This window comes from Marmota monax, unplaced genomic scaffold (genome assembly GCF_021218885.2).
Source record: "Marmota monax isolate L192 unplaced genomic scaffold, Marmota_monax_Labrador192_F-V1.1 WCK01_AAM20220418_F8-fsc00043, whole genome shotgun sequence".
Classification (NCBI taxonomy): Eukaryota; Metazoa; Chordata; class Mammalia; order Rodentia; family Sciuridae; genus Marmota; species Marmota monax.
The window spans coordinates 10,742,089-10,758,881 of NW_026691982.1; the positions used below are offsets into that span (position 1 = coordinate 10,742,089).

General features: G+C 38.4%; 1 protein-coding gene across 4 annotated transcripts in view; it reads right to left on the reverse strand.

The window, feature by feature from the left end:
• Positions 1 to 16,793, reverse strand: part of Micu2 (mitochondrial calcium uptake 2) — a 122,269-nt gene that overhangs the window by 34,285 nt on the left and 71,191 nt on the right. For 3 of the 4 annotated variants that reach the window (XM_046447865.2, XM_046447848.2, XM_058580693.1), the window contains exons 5-6: positions 5,639 to 5,686; positions 4,505 to 4,587 (exon numbers count right to left, since the gene is read on the reverse strand). In XM_046447865.2, coding sequence (XP_046303821.1) covers positions 4,505 to 4,587; positions 5,639 to 5,686 — 131 coding nt within the window. The remainder of the gene's footprint in view (positions 1 to 4,504; positions 4,588 to 5,638; positions 5,687 to 16,793) is intronic. The other variant, XM_046447856.2, reaches the window with a different exon arrangement.

A 16,793-nucleotide genomic window follows, 5' to 3' on the forward strand; every position in this document is an offset into this window, starting at 1 on the left:
ATTTTATTTTTATGTGGTGCTGAGGATTGAACCCTAAAAAGAGTTTGTTTTTAAACACTCTTTTTTTTTTTTTTTCGTTACTCTTTTCTTTCCAAGATTTGATTACCTTCACTCTGCTTACTATTTTGTTCCTTGTTGATTTCAGCTTGAACCTTGTAAATGATACTGTTCCAGGACTGGTCTTACTCCTTTTCATTGTACATTCTCTCACTTTGAGGCCATATAGTCTCATGATTTAATTACCACCTCTATGAAAATGTTTCCCAGTCCTGGCTGAATTCTTGGTGAATCTCCAGTCAGTCAACTATATTTGTTTCTCTATAGGGATGTCCTACTAGTTTATCAAGCTTAACATTTCCAAGTTCAGAGTTAAGATCTTTCTCAACCCAGTGTTTCTCTGAATTCTCCTTCAAATGAGGTAGGTAGACATTGAGGAAAGAGCAGAGTTCTAAAAGTGGATGCCCTGGATTCAAATTATGGCTGTAATATTGACTGCATATCAATTTGCTCATCTTTATTTTGTGTATGTCAGATACAACCAATCCTCAATCAAGTACGACTCTTCTCTTTGATCAATGAGTGCTATCATTATTCCTAGTAGGTAGTCTGGGAAAAGGATTGCCTACTAATTTTGCTTTTCCCCTCATTAATCTAAATGGAAGCCAGGTCCTACAGAAGCTATTCCATAATAACTCCTGATTGTATTTCATCCTTCCCAAAGTTGTAAACTCTACTATTTCAATAGCATAGGGAGGCTCCCTGCCTTCAATCTCATTTAATTCATTTTCCATACTGCAGCCAGAGATGGATTTTGGAAGACTGTGATTAATTCTTAATTGTTAAAATATTAACAAAAGTGTGATTAACTCTTTATTGTTAAGTCTGTAATAACTGTCTGCTGGTTTTTCCTGACAGTACAGTTCACATGAGAGATCCTACTTCTTAGGTATAAACAGCTGAAAGAGGTTCACACTTTAGCTATGCTGTACAAAAGCAGCAATGCTGCTACAAAAGTTTCAAATTTTGTAACACTAAAGTCCCCAAGAGAATATAAATAAATAATAATAATGTTCTTTCTAGTCACTCTTCATATTTTTCTGCTTTCTTCAGCATGAATGCAATTGAATTCAAAGATAAACTTATGTCTGTCTAGTATTTCCTTTCCTCCTTACTTTTTGAGTATTATTTTTTTTTTACTTGTAGTTCTGAGTAAAAGCCATAATATCTGAAATTCTTGGTTCTTTCCATTTAGTCTACTCATATATGTATATTCAACCCTTGAAGGAATTCTAGGCTGCTTTTGATAGGATAAACTTTATTCACACTGCTTCTTTAGCAATATCTACATTTGCTAGCATTTGCTCACACTGACTTTCTAATGAAACAAATATTTTCACAACCATATCTCTTACATATATTTTTGAATACATTCACATATTCTTCAAGTAGTTAAACAGTATGGTTTTCTCTATAGCCTTCTACTAAATTTAACTTCTACCACTTTGAGAAAATGAATTCTGTAATAAGATTACTACCTTTTTAGGGGGACTGGGGCCGTAGCTCAGTGATAGAGGACTTGCCTCGCATGTATGAGGCTCTGGGTTCAATCCTCAGTAAAAATAAAATAAAAATAAATAAATAAAGTTATTGTGTCCATCTACAACTAAATATATATATATCTACCTTCTTATCTGAATAGTACAGTGAAACTTCATATATCCAGAGGTATATTTCATGTAACGTCAATCCAATGGAATTTCTTAAGCTTTCTTTCTTAAGCTGCAAACCCGGAGTACAAAAATCTTTTTAGCATTTAGAATGGTTGTCATAAAGGGCATGTAATAAAATTTGTGTAAAAATTTTTCTCAGTCTATAATCTTGAAGTAGTTCTGACCAAAAGAAATATAAGTTTTCTAAGCAGTTATACTACAGAGGAAGGATTCCAAGTTCAAAGCCAGCCCTAGCAATTTAGCAAGGCCATAAGCAACTTAGTGAGGCCCTGTCTCTAAATAAAGGGCTGGGGATGTGGCTCAGAGGTTAAGTGCCCCCATAAGCCCCAGTACCATTCCCTCTGAAAAAAATAAAAAAGAAAGTAAAACAAACAAAAAGGTGAAACTAATTAATTCAGATTATTATTTCATCAAATATTAATATAAAAACAAGAATATTTTACATTTCTTTCCTCCTCCTTCCAAAGCCAATATATATTGTATATTTATAGGATGTCTCAATTCAGATTTCCACTGGAAAAACTTAAATCTTTATTTAGATTTTATAAAATTTACAATTGAAAAAGTAGATTCACATACCCAACTTGTTTCATACTAAGTTTCCCAATAACTAAAGTAAATGTCAGTGTTTCAATTTAAATTTTAAATTAATTAAAAAATTAAAAACTCAATTCTCTCAGCCATACTAGCTTCATTTAAAAGGCTCTGTGCATTTAAAGCTGTTGGCTAATCTCAAGCAGGTTTGCACTCTGGCTCCTGGCAGTTAAGCTTAATATTTGTGTAAGTTTTGTGTTTGCACACCAATTTGCTTACTGAATTTGCCATTATAATACTGCTCTTATAATAGTTGATTTTATTATTACTGTAAAATAATATGTTTTTCTGGAAACACTAGAAAGTTGGAGGCAGAACTTAACTATTTGGAGACATTGAGACATTGGATTTCTTTTGTGACCTATACCAGAGTAGGGCTGGGATGTAGCTCAGTGGCAAAGTGTTTGCCTCACATTCACAAAGCCCTGGGTTTGGTACCCCCAACTCCTGTTCCAACGCCCCCCCCAAACCCAAAAACCCAAAACCCAAAAAACAAAACAAAAAAGCCCCAAACCACCTGATACTTACACAAACCAGAAGAGCCTGAAATGAAAGTGTTAAGCAGAGAGACTATAATTTTTTTTGAAGAGTGATATAAACTCCAAATAAATAAAATTAAGTCTCTTAGGTCTGGCAAGGCTCTACGTTAGAGAAGCACAGCATTATTATCTGGCCCTGCCTGACCACTCTGCAGTGCCAAAGAACATGCTGAGATTTCTGCACCTGGTCCTGTTTTAGGGGGCAACATCGTGCTTCACTGAGTTTATGTTTCTTGGTTAAATATGAAAGTTCTGTGTCTATTTTTCAGTCCTTCCCTTGTCCCACCTCTGTGTGTGTGCATAGGAGGCATTTTAGTTTCTTCCTATCTGTAGCCCAATCTTAAGTAACACAACTACTTACATTTCTGAGAAATGAGACTGAAGAGAGGTATTTCTTTTCTTTTTTTTTTGTGGTGCTGGGGATTGAACCCAGGGCCTTGTACAGGCAAGGCAAGCACTCTACCAACTGAGCTATATCCCTAGCCCTGAATAGAGGTATTTCTGAACATTATAGTTGTGTGATAAAGGTACATTGCTAAAAAAGTGCTTCTAATTGGTTAGGGTAAGATTATACAGGCAGGAAAAAAAAATATAGGAGTCTACATTCAGATTGCTTTGCATTACAGTTACACATAAAAATGAAATTCATTGTGATATATTCGTACGTACATACAGCATAATTTGGTCAGAATGCAGTTCCTACCCTTTCCTATTTCTTCTCCCTCCCTCTCAATCCCCTTTAACTACTTCAGTGTTCTCCTATTTTGGTGAGATTTCTTTTGTTAAAATTCCTTATGCATATGTGAGAAAATATTCATATTTTCTTGACTATCTGAATATGGCTTATTTCACACATCATGATGTGTTCTACCCATTCACTGGCAAATAATATAATTTAATTATTCTTTATGGTGGAGGCAATCTCCATTCTGTATGTATACTAGATTTTCTTTATCTATTTATCTATTAAGGGAGACACCTAGGCTGGTTCTATAAGTTGGCTACTATAAATTGAGCTGTTGTATATATTGGTATGCATGTAACACTATAGTATGCTGATTTATGTCTTTTGGATAAATACCAACAAGTGGAATGGCTAGGTCATATGGTCAGTCCATTCCTAGTCATTTGAAGAATTTCCATACTGCTTTCCAAAGTAGTTGTACAAATTTGCAGTACTATCAACAATGTATGAGTGTACCTTTTCCCCCCCTGTCCTCTCCAGCAATGAGTGGGATGACTTCAAATTAAAATGCTTCTGTACAACAAAGGAAACAATTAAAAAGAGTGTGAAGAGAGCATCCAAAGAATGAGAGATCTTTGCACCTCCTTCTCATATAGGGCATTAATATCCAGAATACATTACAGAATTCAACACTGAAAAAAAAAACCCAAATCAATAAAGGGGCAAATGAACTAAAACAGATCTTTCCCAAAAGAAGAAATGCGAATGGCCAACAAATACATGAAAAAACATTCAACATTCTTAGTAGAGAAATGCAAATCAAAACTACACTAAGATTTCATCTCACTCCAGTCAGAATGGTAACCATAATTTTGATTATTTTAGAAATGAAAAATTATTGTACAAGTATCAAGTGTTTTATGAAAATCTAAAATAACTAGCAACTATTTACTTACCTTAAAAAACTCCTTTTTCTCAATCATCTCATTGCCATCTGCATCTAGCATTTTAAAAGCAACATGAAACCCAGTATGAGGTTCTGCAATGAAGTAAAAATGAGTAATTATGTAAATGTTGGTGAAATGCAAGCTATCTGCAGATAATGCTCAAATCTGAAACAAGCCATCTGAGACTATATGAGTAAGTGCTTAAACTGAGAAAACAATGTACTCTTTCTCAATTTTCAAAGGTGGATATTTGGTGTGAAGGCTTTGCCCCTGCTTTGTCTAGCACTTTTTTCATGGGAGCTTCTGCTCTACAGCTCTGCCTTTCAATGCAAAATTAACTGAGAACTTTATTTCATTAGCTTATTTATTTATTAAGGATTTATTTATCTATTTATTTATTATTATTTACTTATTTATTAAGAATATAAGAACTTTATTTCTTATATTTTCTTAGCTATATTACTAATGATGATTACTTCTCTTTCTCAGAGTAGTTTTAAAAAAAATCTTTTAACTTTGTAATCTTTTCAAACTCAAAGAAATATTGTAAAGATAGTAGAAGAGTCCTCACAGATTTGCTACCCAGCTTTTTCTAAAGCCAACATCTCACATAACCATAGCACATTTATCAAGATAAAGAAATTAATATTGATATGCCATATGAAATAAACTAAAGACTTTATTTGAATTTCATGTTGCCCCGTTCCCCACACTTATGCTACTTTTCTACTCTAGGATCAAATATCATGCTGCATGTAGTTGTCATTTGTCCTTACCCTTCTCCATCTGTAGAAGTTTCTCATTCTTTCTTTGTTCTCTATGACCTTCACACTTTTGAAGAGTACTGGTCAGGAATTTTGTATGTAATGTCAGGTGAGGGTTTTTAATGTTCACAAGTGAAGGTTAACTATGACTCGTGTGTTCAACAAGGCTTCTATTTAGGAAATAAAGTTCTGGGATGCCATGGTGCACGGGAGGTAGAAGGGATAATCTAATATAGTGTTTACATTTTGTAGATATAGAAGCTAAAGTTAATGCACCAGTATTTTTTAATGATTAAGACATAAATGTCAAACTTCAAAAATACTGTTTGGTAAGAAGAGAGAATTCACAAGATTGCTGTAAAAATCACGGGATACTTACTAGTGAGGATTGTAAGCAAGAAAAGATACTCAGTATACGAAATTAGCCCTGAAAGACAGAAAGTAAAAACATACTAAGAAATACATTTTAGATGGCTTAATAGTATCCTCATGGAGGTGTTAATAATGAAACTTCATCCAAGTAAACAACAACAACAACACGACTCCCATAATTTTTACTTTAACTCTCCTAGACACAGAGGGAAAATTTTATAATAGAGTTGAAATACAGTCCTCCTGCTTGGAGCGGGGGAAAGACCTGTTTTATCAGGTTACTAGTACAGAGGATGTGAGAACTGTCAAGCAGTGCTCAATTAAACACTATTTCTGAGTATGTCTATGATGGTGCTTCTGGTTGATATCAGCATATGATTAAATTGGTAGATTCAGTACAGTAGCCTGCCCTCCCAGATATGGGTGGGCATTATAATCTGTTCAACAAAAAAAACAGAGGAAGAAGGAATTCAGCTTTTTCTCTCCTAAGCTCAGACTGAGGTTTACACTATAGATTCCCCTGATTCTAAGATCTCTTGGCTTGGACTAAGTTACACATCCAGCTGTCCCAGGATGACTCTATTTTTTTCCCCTTTAGAGGTAGGTGTTGACTGGCCTAAGTCAATCACTGATTCTTGTAATGTAGAAACAGGTAAGTAGCTCTGGCCCAAGCTAGTGAGGGGGGTATATTAGCCTGGTGCCAGGGCCTGGTTTCGGCACAGGCCATGATCTAAGATGGGTCACTCAGAAGTTATCATAGGATTTCTGTTGAGAATGCTAGATCACTGACTTATGTAAGAAAGTTCTTAAACTTAGGAACTTTGAGGAGATGAAGAGAGTACCTGAAAACTGCCACAAAGCCAGCATTTCAAAAAGGAGAATGTAGTCATTTTTTAATTGGTAGGCCTGAATAAGGTTTTCACATTTGTCCTATAGTTTCCAACATTATAGGAAATTTTGATGATTACATGTCCTCCATAAAATTTTACACATTTCTCTAACTTCTCTATTTCCTACAAACTGACACTTAGATCCAGAGGTGTGCTGAGATTCAAGTTTTTTTTTTTTAAATATACTTTTTAGTGCCAATGGATCTTTTATTTTATTTATTTATATGCTGTGCTGAGGATCAAACCCAGGGCCTCACACATGCCAGGCAAGTGCTCTACCCCTAAGCCACAGCTCCTGAGATTCAGGTTTGATTTTTGTTTTTGTTTTTTTGGTACTGGGGACTGAACTCAGGAGCACTTTACCACCAAGCTACCTACAATCCTTTTTGATTTTAAGAGATGGTCTTGTTAAGTTGCTCAGGGGCTTGATACATTGTTAAGCCTGGTCTTGAACTTGTGATCCTTCTGACTCACCCTTGGGAGCTGCTGGGATTATAGCCTGCGCTACCATACCCAGCAAGAATTCTTTTTGGCGAGAATTCTTCAGAGATGATAATTTATATTTCCATTAAGAGACCAAAACACAGAAAATGCTATATACCACTAATATGTACTATGTTAATCAGTTTTTCATTGCTTTAAGCAAAATATCTTAGAGGAAGCAAAATTTGTTTTGACTCATAGTTTCAGAGGTCCATGGTCAGGTCAGCCTACTTCATTGCTCTGGGTCCAAGCTGAAGCAGAACATCATGGCAGAAGGGTATGGGGGAAGAAAGCTGCTCATCTCATGGTATCCAGAAAGTAGAAAAAGGTAGGAGCCAGGGGTACAAGATATAATCTCTAGGAGAATACCCACAGAGACCCACTTCTTCAGCTATGCTCCACCTCCCTATAGTTCCCACTCACTTAGTCTGTTCAAATTAGGATTAGAGTACAGATCTCATAATCATCTAATCATTTTACTTCTGAATACTCCTGCATTAACACAAATCATATTCTGATAGTAACAGTTAACAGTTAAGAAAAAATGTGAAATCATTTCCAGATTTAGATAATCATAGATACTGTAGAGGAACTAATTTTTAAGGTAATCTTTGAATGATCCAATTGAGGAGAGAAGATGGGTTAAAAAGGTTTTTTTGTTGAGATGAGGTCTCACAAATGTTGCAGTGACTATATGACCAATGTAATTCTGCAACCTGTACAATCAGAAAAATGAGAAATTATGCCCCATTTGATTCAAATGTATGAATTGTCAAGATCATTGTACTGTCATGTGTAACTAATTAAAAAAAAAAAAAGAAAAGCTAGTCTTTTTAACAAATGGAGCTGAGAAAACTGGATATATATATATATATATATACACACACATATATATATATATTTTTTTTCTCTCTCTTACCCTGCACAAAAGTCAAATCAAAATGGATCAAAGACTTAGGAATTAAACCAGAAACCTTGCAATTAGAAGAAAACATAGAGTGCTGGCATTGCCTTCCTTAACGAGAAACTCAAGAAAACTCAAGAAATAAAACCAACAATAAATAAGTGGGATGCCATCAGACTAAAAAGCTTCTGTATAGCAAAGGAAACAAGAGTGTGAAGAGACAGCATACAGCATGGTACAAAATTATATCAAGAATATATATCAAGGATTAATATCAAGAATATATAAACTCAAAAACTTTAATACTTAAAAAAACATGTAATGAATAAATAAGCAAAAAGAATGCAACAGACATTTCGCAAAAGACAGAGATGGCCAAAAAATATATGAAAAAATGTTCAACATCTCAAGCAATCAGGGAAATGCAAATCAAAACTACACTCAGTTCATCTCACTCAAGTTAGAGCAGCAATAACCGAGAAAACAAATAATAATAATATGCTGGTGAGGATGTGGGGGGAAAGGTAAACTCATACATTGTTAGTGGGACTGTAGACTAGTACCACCACTCTGGAAAGCAATATGGAAATTCCTCACAAAACCAGGAATGGGTCAGGCACAGTGGAGCATGCCTATAGTTCCAGTTAATTTGGGAGACTGAGTAGGAGGATGGCAAATTCAAGGCCAATCTCAGCAACTTAGGGAGACCCTGTCTCAAGAAACAAAAACTAGGAATGGAAACACCATATGATCCAGCCATCCCATTCCTTGGTATTTATCAATAAGAACTAAAATCTCCATAGTATGTGTTACAAACCATCTCAATGTTTATAGCAGCACAATTCACAAAAGCCAAATTATGGATCAGTCCAAATGCACATCAATAAATAAAAGGATTAATAAACTGCTGTATATATACACAATGGAGTTTTACTCAGCCATAAGGAAGAATGAAATTATGGCATTTTCTGGAAAATGGATAAAAACAGAGAACATTATATAAAGTGAAATAAGTCAGTCTATGAATTTGTTGAAATGAAACTAACTACTATGTATACCTATAACGCTCTAATAAAAAATATAGATACACACATACATACAAGTGTTTTGGGGCTAGGGATGTATCTCAGTGCTATAGTGATAGAATACCTGCTTAATTAGCATGTAATTTGATCCCCAGCATCACAAAAAGAAAAAGTTGTCAAAAGGAAGTGTTTTGATAAAAAATAAAAATCAGATGATGATAATCCATGTTTTATTATGATGTTATAAACAGCTGATGCATTACTTCCAAAATTTACTAAAACATTACTGCTAAATGGATTTGATTTTGTTGATAATACCAATTAATCCTAACCTGGGAAAAATCTATATAAATTACTGAAAACTTTTAATTAAAAATATTAAAATAAAATTTAGTCCTTATGCTTTCATTACACAGAACCCCTAACTAAAATTGCATTCTGAAATAGAATAGTTTACAGTTAGCATATAATTAGTTTTAGATGAGTATCCATTATTTTCTAGAGAACATTTAGGCAATATACTGGGCAACCAGGAATATAAAAGTGACCGCATAAATTTTTTGTCTCTGAGAATTTATGATTTAATTAGCAAAGATTAGTATAGCAAAATGCAAAAATGAGAAAGAGCACAAACTCTAGTAGATTTGGATATCAGTTTCAAAGAGTAGGGTAGCTACTGAGTAGGAAGGTGTTTAATGGGTGATGGGAGTATGGATGGTGTTCCATATAAAAGTGACAGGCAGCACATAAAGGCACTACCAGTATTTAGGAAGGTTAAGGCAAAGGAGAGGGCTGTATGGGTATTTCTTTTCTGAGTAAAGGGTGCTTCTAAAGTCTCTTAATCACTTACCTCATGTTATGTTCTGGATATGGAATAGCCCTCAAAAGCTCATGTATTAGGCAACAAGCAATGTTTAGAGGTGAAATTCTTAGACTGTAAGGACTGTAACCTCATCCATCAGTGGACTAATCCATTTGATGGATTAATAATCTGAATGGACTACCTAGTGATAATTGTAGGTAGGTAGGGCATGGCTAGAGGAAGTAGGTTACTGGGTGTGTGGCCTTAGAGACTATATCTGTCCTTGGTCTCTTCCTCTCTTGCTTTCTGTACTTTTGAGCCACCATGAAAAGTTGAGCAGCTTTTTTCCACCATTCCCTTCTGCCATTAATTTTATGCCTGAAAACAGTCAACCATGGATTGAGACCTCTGAAACCAGGAGCCAAAATAAATCTTTCCTTCTCTAAGTTGTTCTCGCTTTGTATTTTGTTCAGAGATGAAAAGCTGACTAACATACCTCAAATGCTCTTTTCTTAAAATGACTTCAACTTTCAGTTTTTATTTTATGAACGTTTCTTGAAAATAATTTTTAATAGAATTTCTAAAATCTTATTGTATTTACATAGTGTTTTATACAATAACTACATCCAGTTCTAATATTCTGCCATTAGATGAAAACTATCATAATGCTCTCCTTGTCCTTCCTTCCTTCAGGAAAAATAATTATAAAACAAATGATTGTTTATACTTCTATCCATAAAAATTACTCAAGCTTTCGTAACCAGTAAATATCTTTCTTAAAATCTCAGAACATTGTCAGAAAAGTCATGAAACAATACCTCAAAGCCATAGCTTTAGAATTTTGGATTTAAAGAATGTGCTACAGAAGATGGCGGCAAGGGGAGTGCATTGCCCCCGTGTGCTGCTTCACTGTGTGGGAGTATGACAAGTCAGGACGGCTAAAGGCTATCTTGTTAGGAATTTCCAGCAATAGTGGGGTGCTCCGGAACCTGGAGGAAGGATTTCCATCGCACGAGGATTGGCTACGGGGACTCAAACGCGAGAGGTTTGTCGCACGGAGGGTAACACTGCTTATTCAGCAAATCGCCCAGCGGCTAGAGTCTGCAGCGCGCGCTGGGAAACGAGGAGATAGTGACGCAGGGATACAGTGCTGCAGTTTCTGCCAGCCGTGCAAGCACCGTACTCAGGGCTGAATTCTGGGTTCGAGACGGGGGAAGGAAGCGGTCCATCTCGGTTCTCCACACCGGTCAGACCACAGAGGAGGCCAGCAGCCACCATGTTGGAAAGCTGACGTCACCATCCCTGCTTTCGACTGACCGCAGCTCATTCAGCCATAGAACAGGTAATTTCAGGCTGCCATTCGCCTGCGGCTTGCAGACAGATTGCTAGGGTTCAGTGCCTGGGGGCTTCTTAGAACCTGATCTTATCGGAGCGACCGAGTGCGGGGCGGCCGAGTTCCGGCTCCCGGAACCGCCCTGGCCCAGGGCTGGGGAGACTGCGGAGGCTGCTTCTTGGACCCTGTTCCTATCAGAGCATACACCAAGCACTAAGCGGCCGAATTCCGGCTCCCGGAACTGAGCCCGCGGGGACTGCTTCTTGGAGCCTACTCTTATCGGAGCTTACACCGAGCACGGAGCGGCCGAGTTCCGGCTCCCGGAACTGCCCTGGCCCAGGGCTAGGAGCCCACGGAAACTGCTTCTCGGTCCGGGTCCTGCTGAGGGCCAGTCAGGACTCACCCGTTGCTTTGGTTGCCCGGCAAGGGGAACGAAATGCTGCCATTCGCATAGGATACCAACATGGCAGAGATCTGATGTCATCAGAAAGCAGCGGAGGAGAGAACTTCATCAATACCAGCGGCGACAGAAACAGTTGGTCTCCTGGTAGGGGGGGTGAGGCCCAGACACCCGAGTCTCCTCAATTTGTCGTCGAGCCAGAGGGGAGGAGCCGGGCCTCCGCCAGTGCCCGGAGTAGGCCCAGCGGCTCGCCAGCGTGGTGACCGCATGACCCCAATTGGAGAGGGGGCGGAGCGGAGCTGCCACCCGTACCCGCAAGGTGGGCAGACCCGCGACCCAGTGGTACATGGGCATGGTAGGAGGGGCAGGGCAGAGCCGCCGCCCGCGCTTGCAAGGTAAACAGACCTGTGACAGACTGGCGGGTCAGGCCCAGTGCCCTGCCAGTGTGCTACACACGTCAACCCAACTGGAGTAGAGGCAGAGCAGATCCTTCTCCCACGCCCGGATCAGGCCCTGCCGGTGTGGTGGCCACGTGACCCCAATTGGAGTGGGGGAGGAGCGGAACCGTCACCCGTGCCCCCAGGGTGAGCAGACCTGTGACCAACCTGCAGATCAGGCCCAGGGGTCTGCAGGCGTGGTAGGAGGGGCAGGGCAGATCCGCTGCCCGCGCCTCCAAGGTAGGCAGACCTGCAACAGACCGGCGGATCAGGCCCAGGAGCCTGCCGGCGTGGTACACACACCACCCTAATTGGAGTAGGGGCAGAGCAGAGTCGCCGCCCGTGCCAGGAACAGGCCCAGCGACCTGCAGGCGGGGTAGTCACGACACCCCAATTGGAGTAGGGGCAGAGCAGAGCGGCCACCCGTGCCCGAAAGGTGGGCAGATCTGCGACCGACCAGCGGGACAGGCCCAGTGGCCTGCCGGTACGACAGACACATCACCCCATTTGGAGTAGGGGCAGAGTAGAGCGGCCGCCCGCGCCTACAGGGTAGGCAAACCTGCAACCGACCGGCGGATCAGGCCCGGTGGCCTGCCGGCGTGGTACACTCGTCACCCCAATTGGAGTAGGGGCAGAACAGAGCCGCCGCCAGCGCCCAGAACAGGCCCAGTGACCTGCCGGCGTGGTAGCCACGACACCCCAATTGGAATAAGGAGAGAGCAGAGCCGCCGCCCGCGCCTGCAGGAAAGATACGCAAGCAGTATGAAAAGACAAGGAAAGAAAGGACCACAAGCAATGCAGGTCAACGCAACTTTAGAAGAGGTAACAGCTGCAGCAGATGGAATGTCAGATAAAGAATTCAGGATATACATGCTTCAGATGATCTGGAGTATCAAGGAAGACATTAGACAGCAAAAACAGACAATGAAAGATCACTTCGACAATGAATTACGCAAACAAATCCAGGAAGCAAAGGATCAACTATACAGGGAGATAGAGGTTATAAAAAACAAACAAACAGAAATCCTAGAAATGCAGGAAGCAATAAACCAACTTAAAAACTCAATGGAGAATACTACCAGCAGAGTAGAACACTTAGAAGATAGAACATCAGACAATGAAGACAAAGTATTTCAACTGGAGAAGAACATAGACAGCTCAGCAAGACTGTTAAGAAACCATGAGCAGAACATCCAAGAAATATGGGATAACATTAAGAGACCAAACTTAAGAGTCATTGGGATACAGGAAGGTACAGAGCTCCAAACCAAAGGAATGAGCAGTCTATTCAATGAAATAATACAAGAAAACTTCCCAGACTTGAAGAATGAGACAGAATCTCAAATCCTAGAAGCCTACAGGACGCCGAATGTGCAAAATCATAAGAGATCCACACCTAGACACATTATAATGAAGATGCCCAACATACAGAATAAGGAGAGAATTTTAAAAGCTACAAGAGAAAGGAAGCAGATTACATTTAGGGGTATACCAATCAGGATAACAGCTGATCTTTCAACACAGACTCTGAAAGCTAGAAGATCCTGGAATAACATATTTCAAACACTGAAAGAAAATGGGTTCCAACCAAGAATTGTGTATCCAGCGAAATTAAGCTTCAGGATGGAAGATGAAATTAAAACCTTCCACAATAAACAAAAGTTTAAAGAATTCGCAGCTAGAAAACCATCTCTTCAAAACATCCTCGCCAAAACATTACAGGAAGAGGAAATGGAAAATAACAATGAAAACCAACAGTGGGAGGTAGGACAGTAAAGGGGGGGGGGAAATAATCAAAGAGGAAAACAAACCATGTTTAGTAACAGAAATAAACAAATATGGCTGGAAGAACAACCCATATCTCAATAATAACCCTAAATGTTAATGGCTTAAACTCACCAATTAAGAGACACAGGCTAGTAGAATGGATCACAAAACAAGACCCAACAATATGCTGCCTACAGGAGACGCATTTGATAGGAAAAGACATACACAGGCTGAAGGTGAAAGGTTGGGAAAAATCCTATCACTCATATGGACTTCGGAAACAAGCAGGAGTGTCCATACCCATATCAAATAAAATAGATTTCAAGCCAAAGTTAATCAAAAGGGATAAAGAGGGACACTACATACTGCTTAAGGGAACCATACACCAACAAGACATAACAATCATAAATATTTATGCCCCAAACAATGGTGCAGCTATGTTCGTCAAAGAAACTCTTCTCAAGTTCAAGAGTCTAATAGACCACCATACAATAATCATGGGAGACTTCAACACACCTCTCTCGCCACTGGACAGATCTTCCAAACAAAAGTTGAATAAGGAAACTATAGAACTCAATAACACAATTAATAACCTAGACTTAATTGATATATATAGAATATACCACCCAACATCAAGCAGTTATACTTTTTTCTCAGCAGCACATGGATCCTTCTCAAAAATAGATCATATATTATGTCACAGGGCAACTCTTAGACAATATAAAGGAGTAGAGATAATACCATGCATCTTATCTGATCATAATGGAATGGAACTGAAAATCAACGATAAAAGAAGGAAGGAAAAAGCATACATCACTTGGAGAATGAACAATAGGTTACTGAATGATCAATGGGTTATAGAAGACATCAAGGAGGAAATTAAAAAACTCTTAGAGATAAATGAAAACACAGACACAACATATTGGAATCTATGGGACACATTGAAAGCAGTTCTAAGAGGAAAATTCATTGCTTGGAGTTCATTCCTTAAAAAAAGAAAAAAACCAACAAATAAATGATCTCATACTTCATCTCAAAATCCTTGAAAAAGAAGAGCAAATCAACAGCAAAAGAAGTAGAAGGCAAGAAATAATTAAAATCAGAGCTGAAATTAATGAAATCGAAACAAAAGAAACAATTGAAAAAATTGACAAAACTAAAAGTTGGTTCTTTGAAAAAACAAACAAAATCGACAGACCCTTAGCGATCCCAGCGAAGAGAAGAAGAGAGAGAACTCAAATTACTAGCATACAGGATGAAAAAGGCAATATCACAACAGACACTTTAGAAATACAGAAGATAATCAAAAACTATTTTGAATCCTTATACTCCAATAAATTAGAAGATAGTGAAGGCATAGATAAATTTCTTAAGTCATATGATCTGCCCAGATTGAGTCAGGAGGATATAGACAACCTAAACAGACCAATATCAATTGAGGAAATAGAAGAAACCATAAAAAGACTACCAACTAAGAAAAGCCCAGGACCGGATGGGTATACAGCAGAATTTTACAAAACCTTTAAAGAAGAATTAATACCAATACTTTTCAAGCTACTTCGGGAAATAGAAAAAGAGGGAGAACTTCCAAATTCATTCTACGAGGCCAACATCACCCTGATACCTAAACCAGACAAAGACACTTCAAAGAAAGAAAACTACAGACCAATATCTCTAATGAACCTAGATGCAAAAATCCTCAATAAAATTCTGGCGAATCAGATACAAAAACATATCAAAAAAATTGTGCACCATGATCAAGTAGGATTCATCCCTGGGATGCAAGGCTGGTTCAATATACGGAAATCAATAAATGTTATTCACCACATCAATAGACTTAAAAATAAGAACCATATGATCATCTCGATAGATGCGGAAAAAGCATTCGACAAAGTACAGCATCCCTTTATGTTCAAAACTCTAGAAAAACTAGGGATAACAGGAACATACCTCAATATTGTAAAAGCAATCTATGCTAAGCCTCAGGCTAGCATCATTCTGAATGGAGAAAAACTGAAGGCATTCCCTCTAAAATCTGGAACAAGACAGGGATGCCCTCTCTCTCCACTTCTGTTCAACATAGTTCTCAAAACACTGGCCAGAGCAATTAGACAGACGAAAGAAATTAAAGGCATCAAAATAGGAAAAGAAGAACTTAAATTATCACTATTTGCAGATGACATGATTCTATACCTAGCAGACCGAAAAGGCTCTACAAAGAAACTATTACAGCTAATAAATGAATTCAGCAAAGTGGCAGGATATAAAATCAACACGCATAAATCAAAGGCATTCCTGTATATCAGCGACAAATCCTCTGAAATGGAAATGAGGACAACCACTCCATTCAAAATATCTTCAAAAAAAATAAAATACTTGGGAATCAACCTAACAAAAGAGGTGAAAGACTTATACAATGAAAACTACAGAACCCTAAAGAGAGAAATAGAAGAAGATATTAGAAGATGGAAAAATATACCCTGTTCATGGATAGGCAGAACTAACATCATCAAAATGGCGATATTACCAAAAGTTCTCTATAGGTTTAATGCAATCCCAAACAAAATCCCAACGGCATTTCTTGTAGAAATAGAGAAAGCAATCATGAAATTCATATGGAAAAATAAAAGACCCAGAATAGCAAAAACAATGCTAAGCAGGAAGTGTGAATCAGGCGGTATAGCGATACCAGACTTCAAACTATACTACAGAGCAATAGTAACAAAAACAGCATGGTACTGGTACCAAAACAGGCGGGTGGAGCAATGGTACAGAATAGAGGACACAGAAACCAATCCACAAAACTACAACTATCTTATATTTGATAAAGGGGCTAAAAGCATGCAATGGAGGAAGGATAGCATCTTCAACAAATGGTGCTGGGAAAACTGGAAATCCATATGCAACAAAATGAAACTGAATCCCTTTCTCTCCCATTGCACAAAAGTTAATTCAAAATGGATCAAGGAGCTTGATATCAAATCAGAGACACGCCGTCTGATAGAAGAAAAAGTTGGCTACGATCTACATACTGTGGGGTCAGGCTCCAAATTCCTCAATAGGACACCCATAGCACAAAAGTTAATAACTAGAATCAACAAATGGGACTTACTCAAACTAA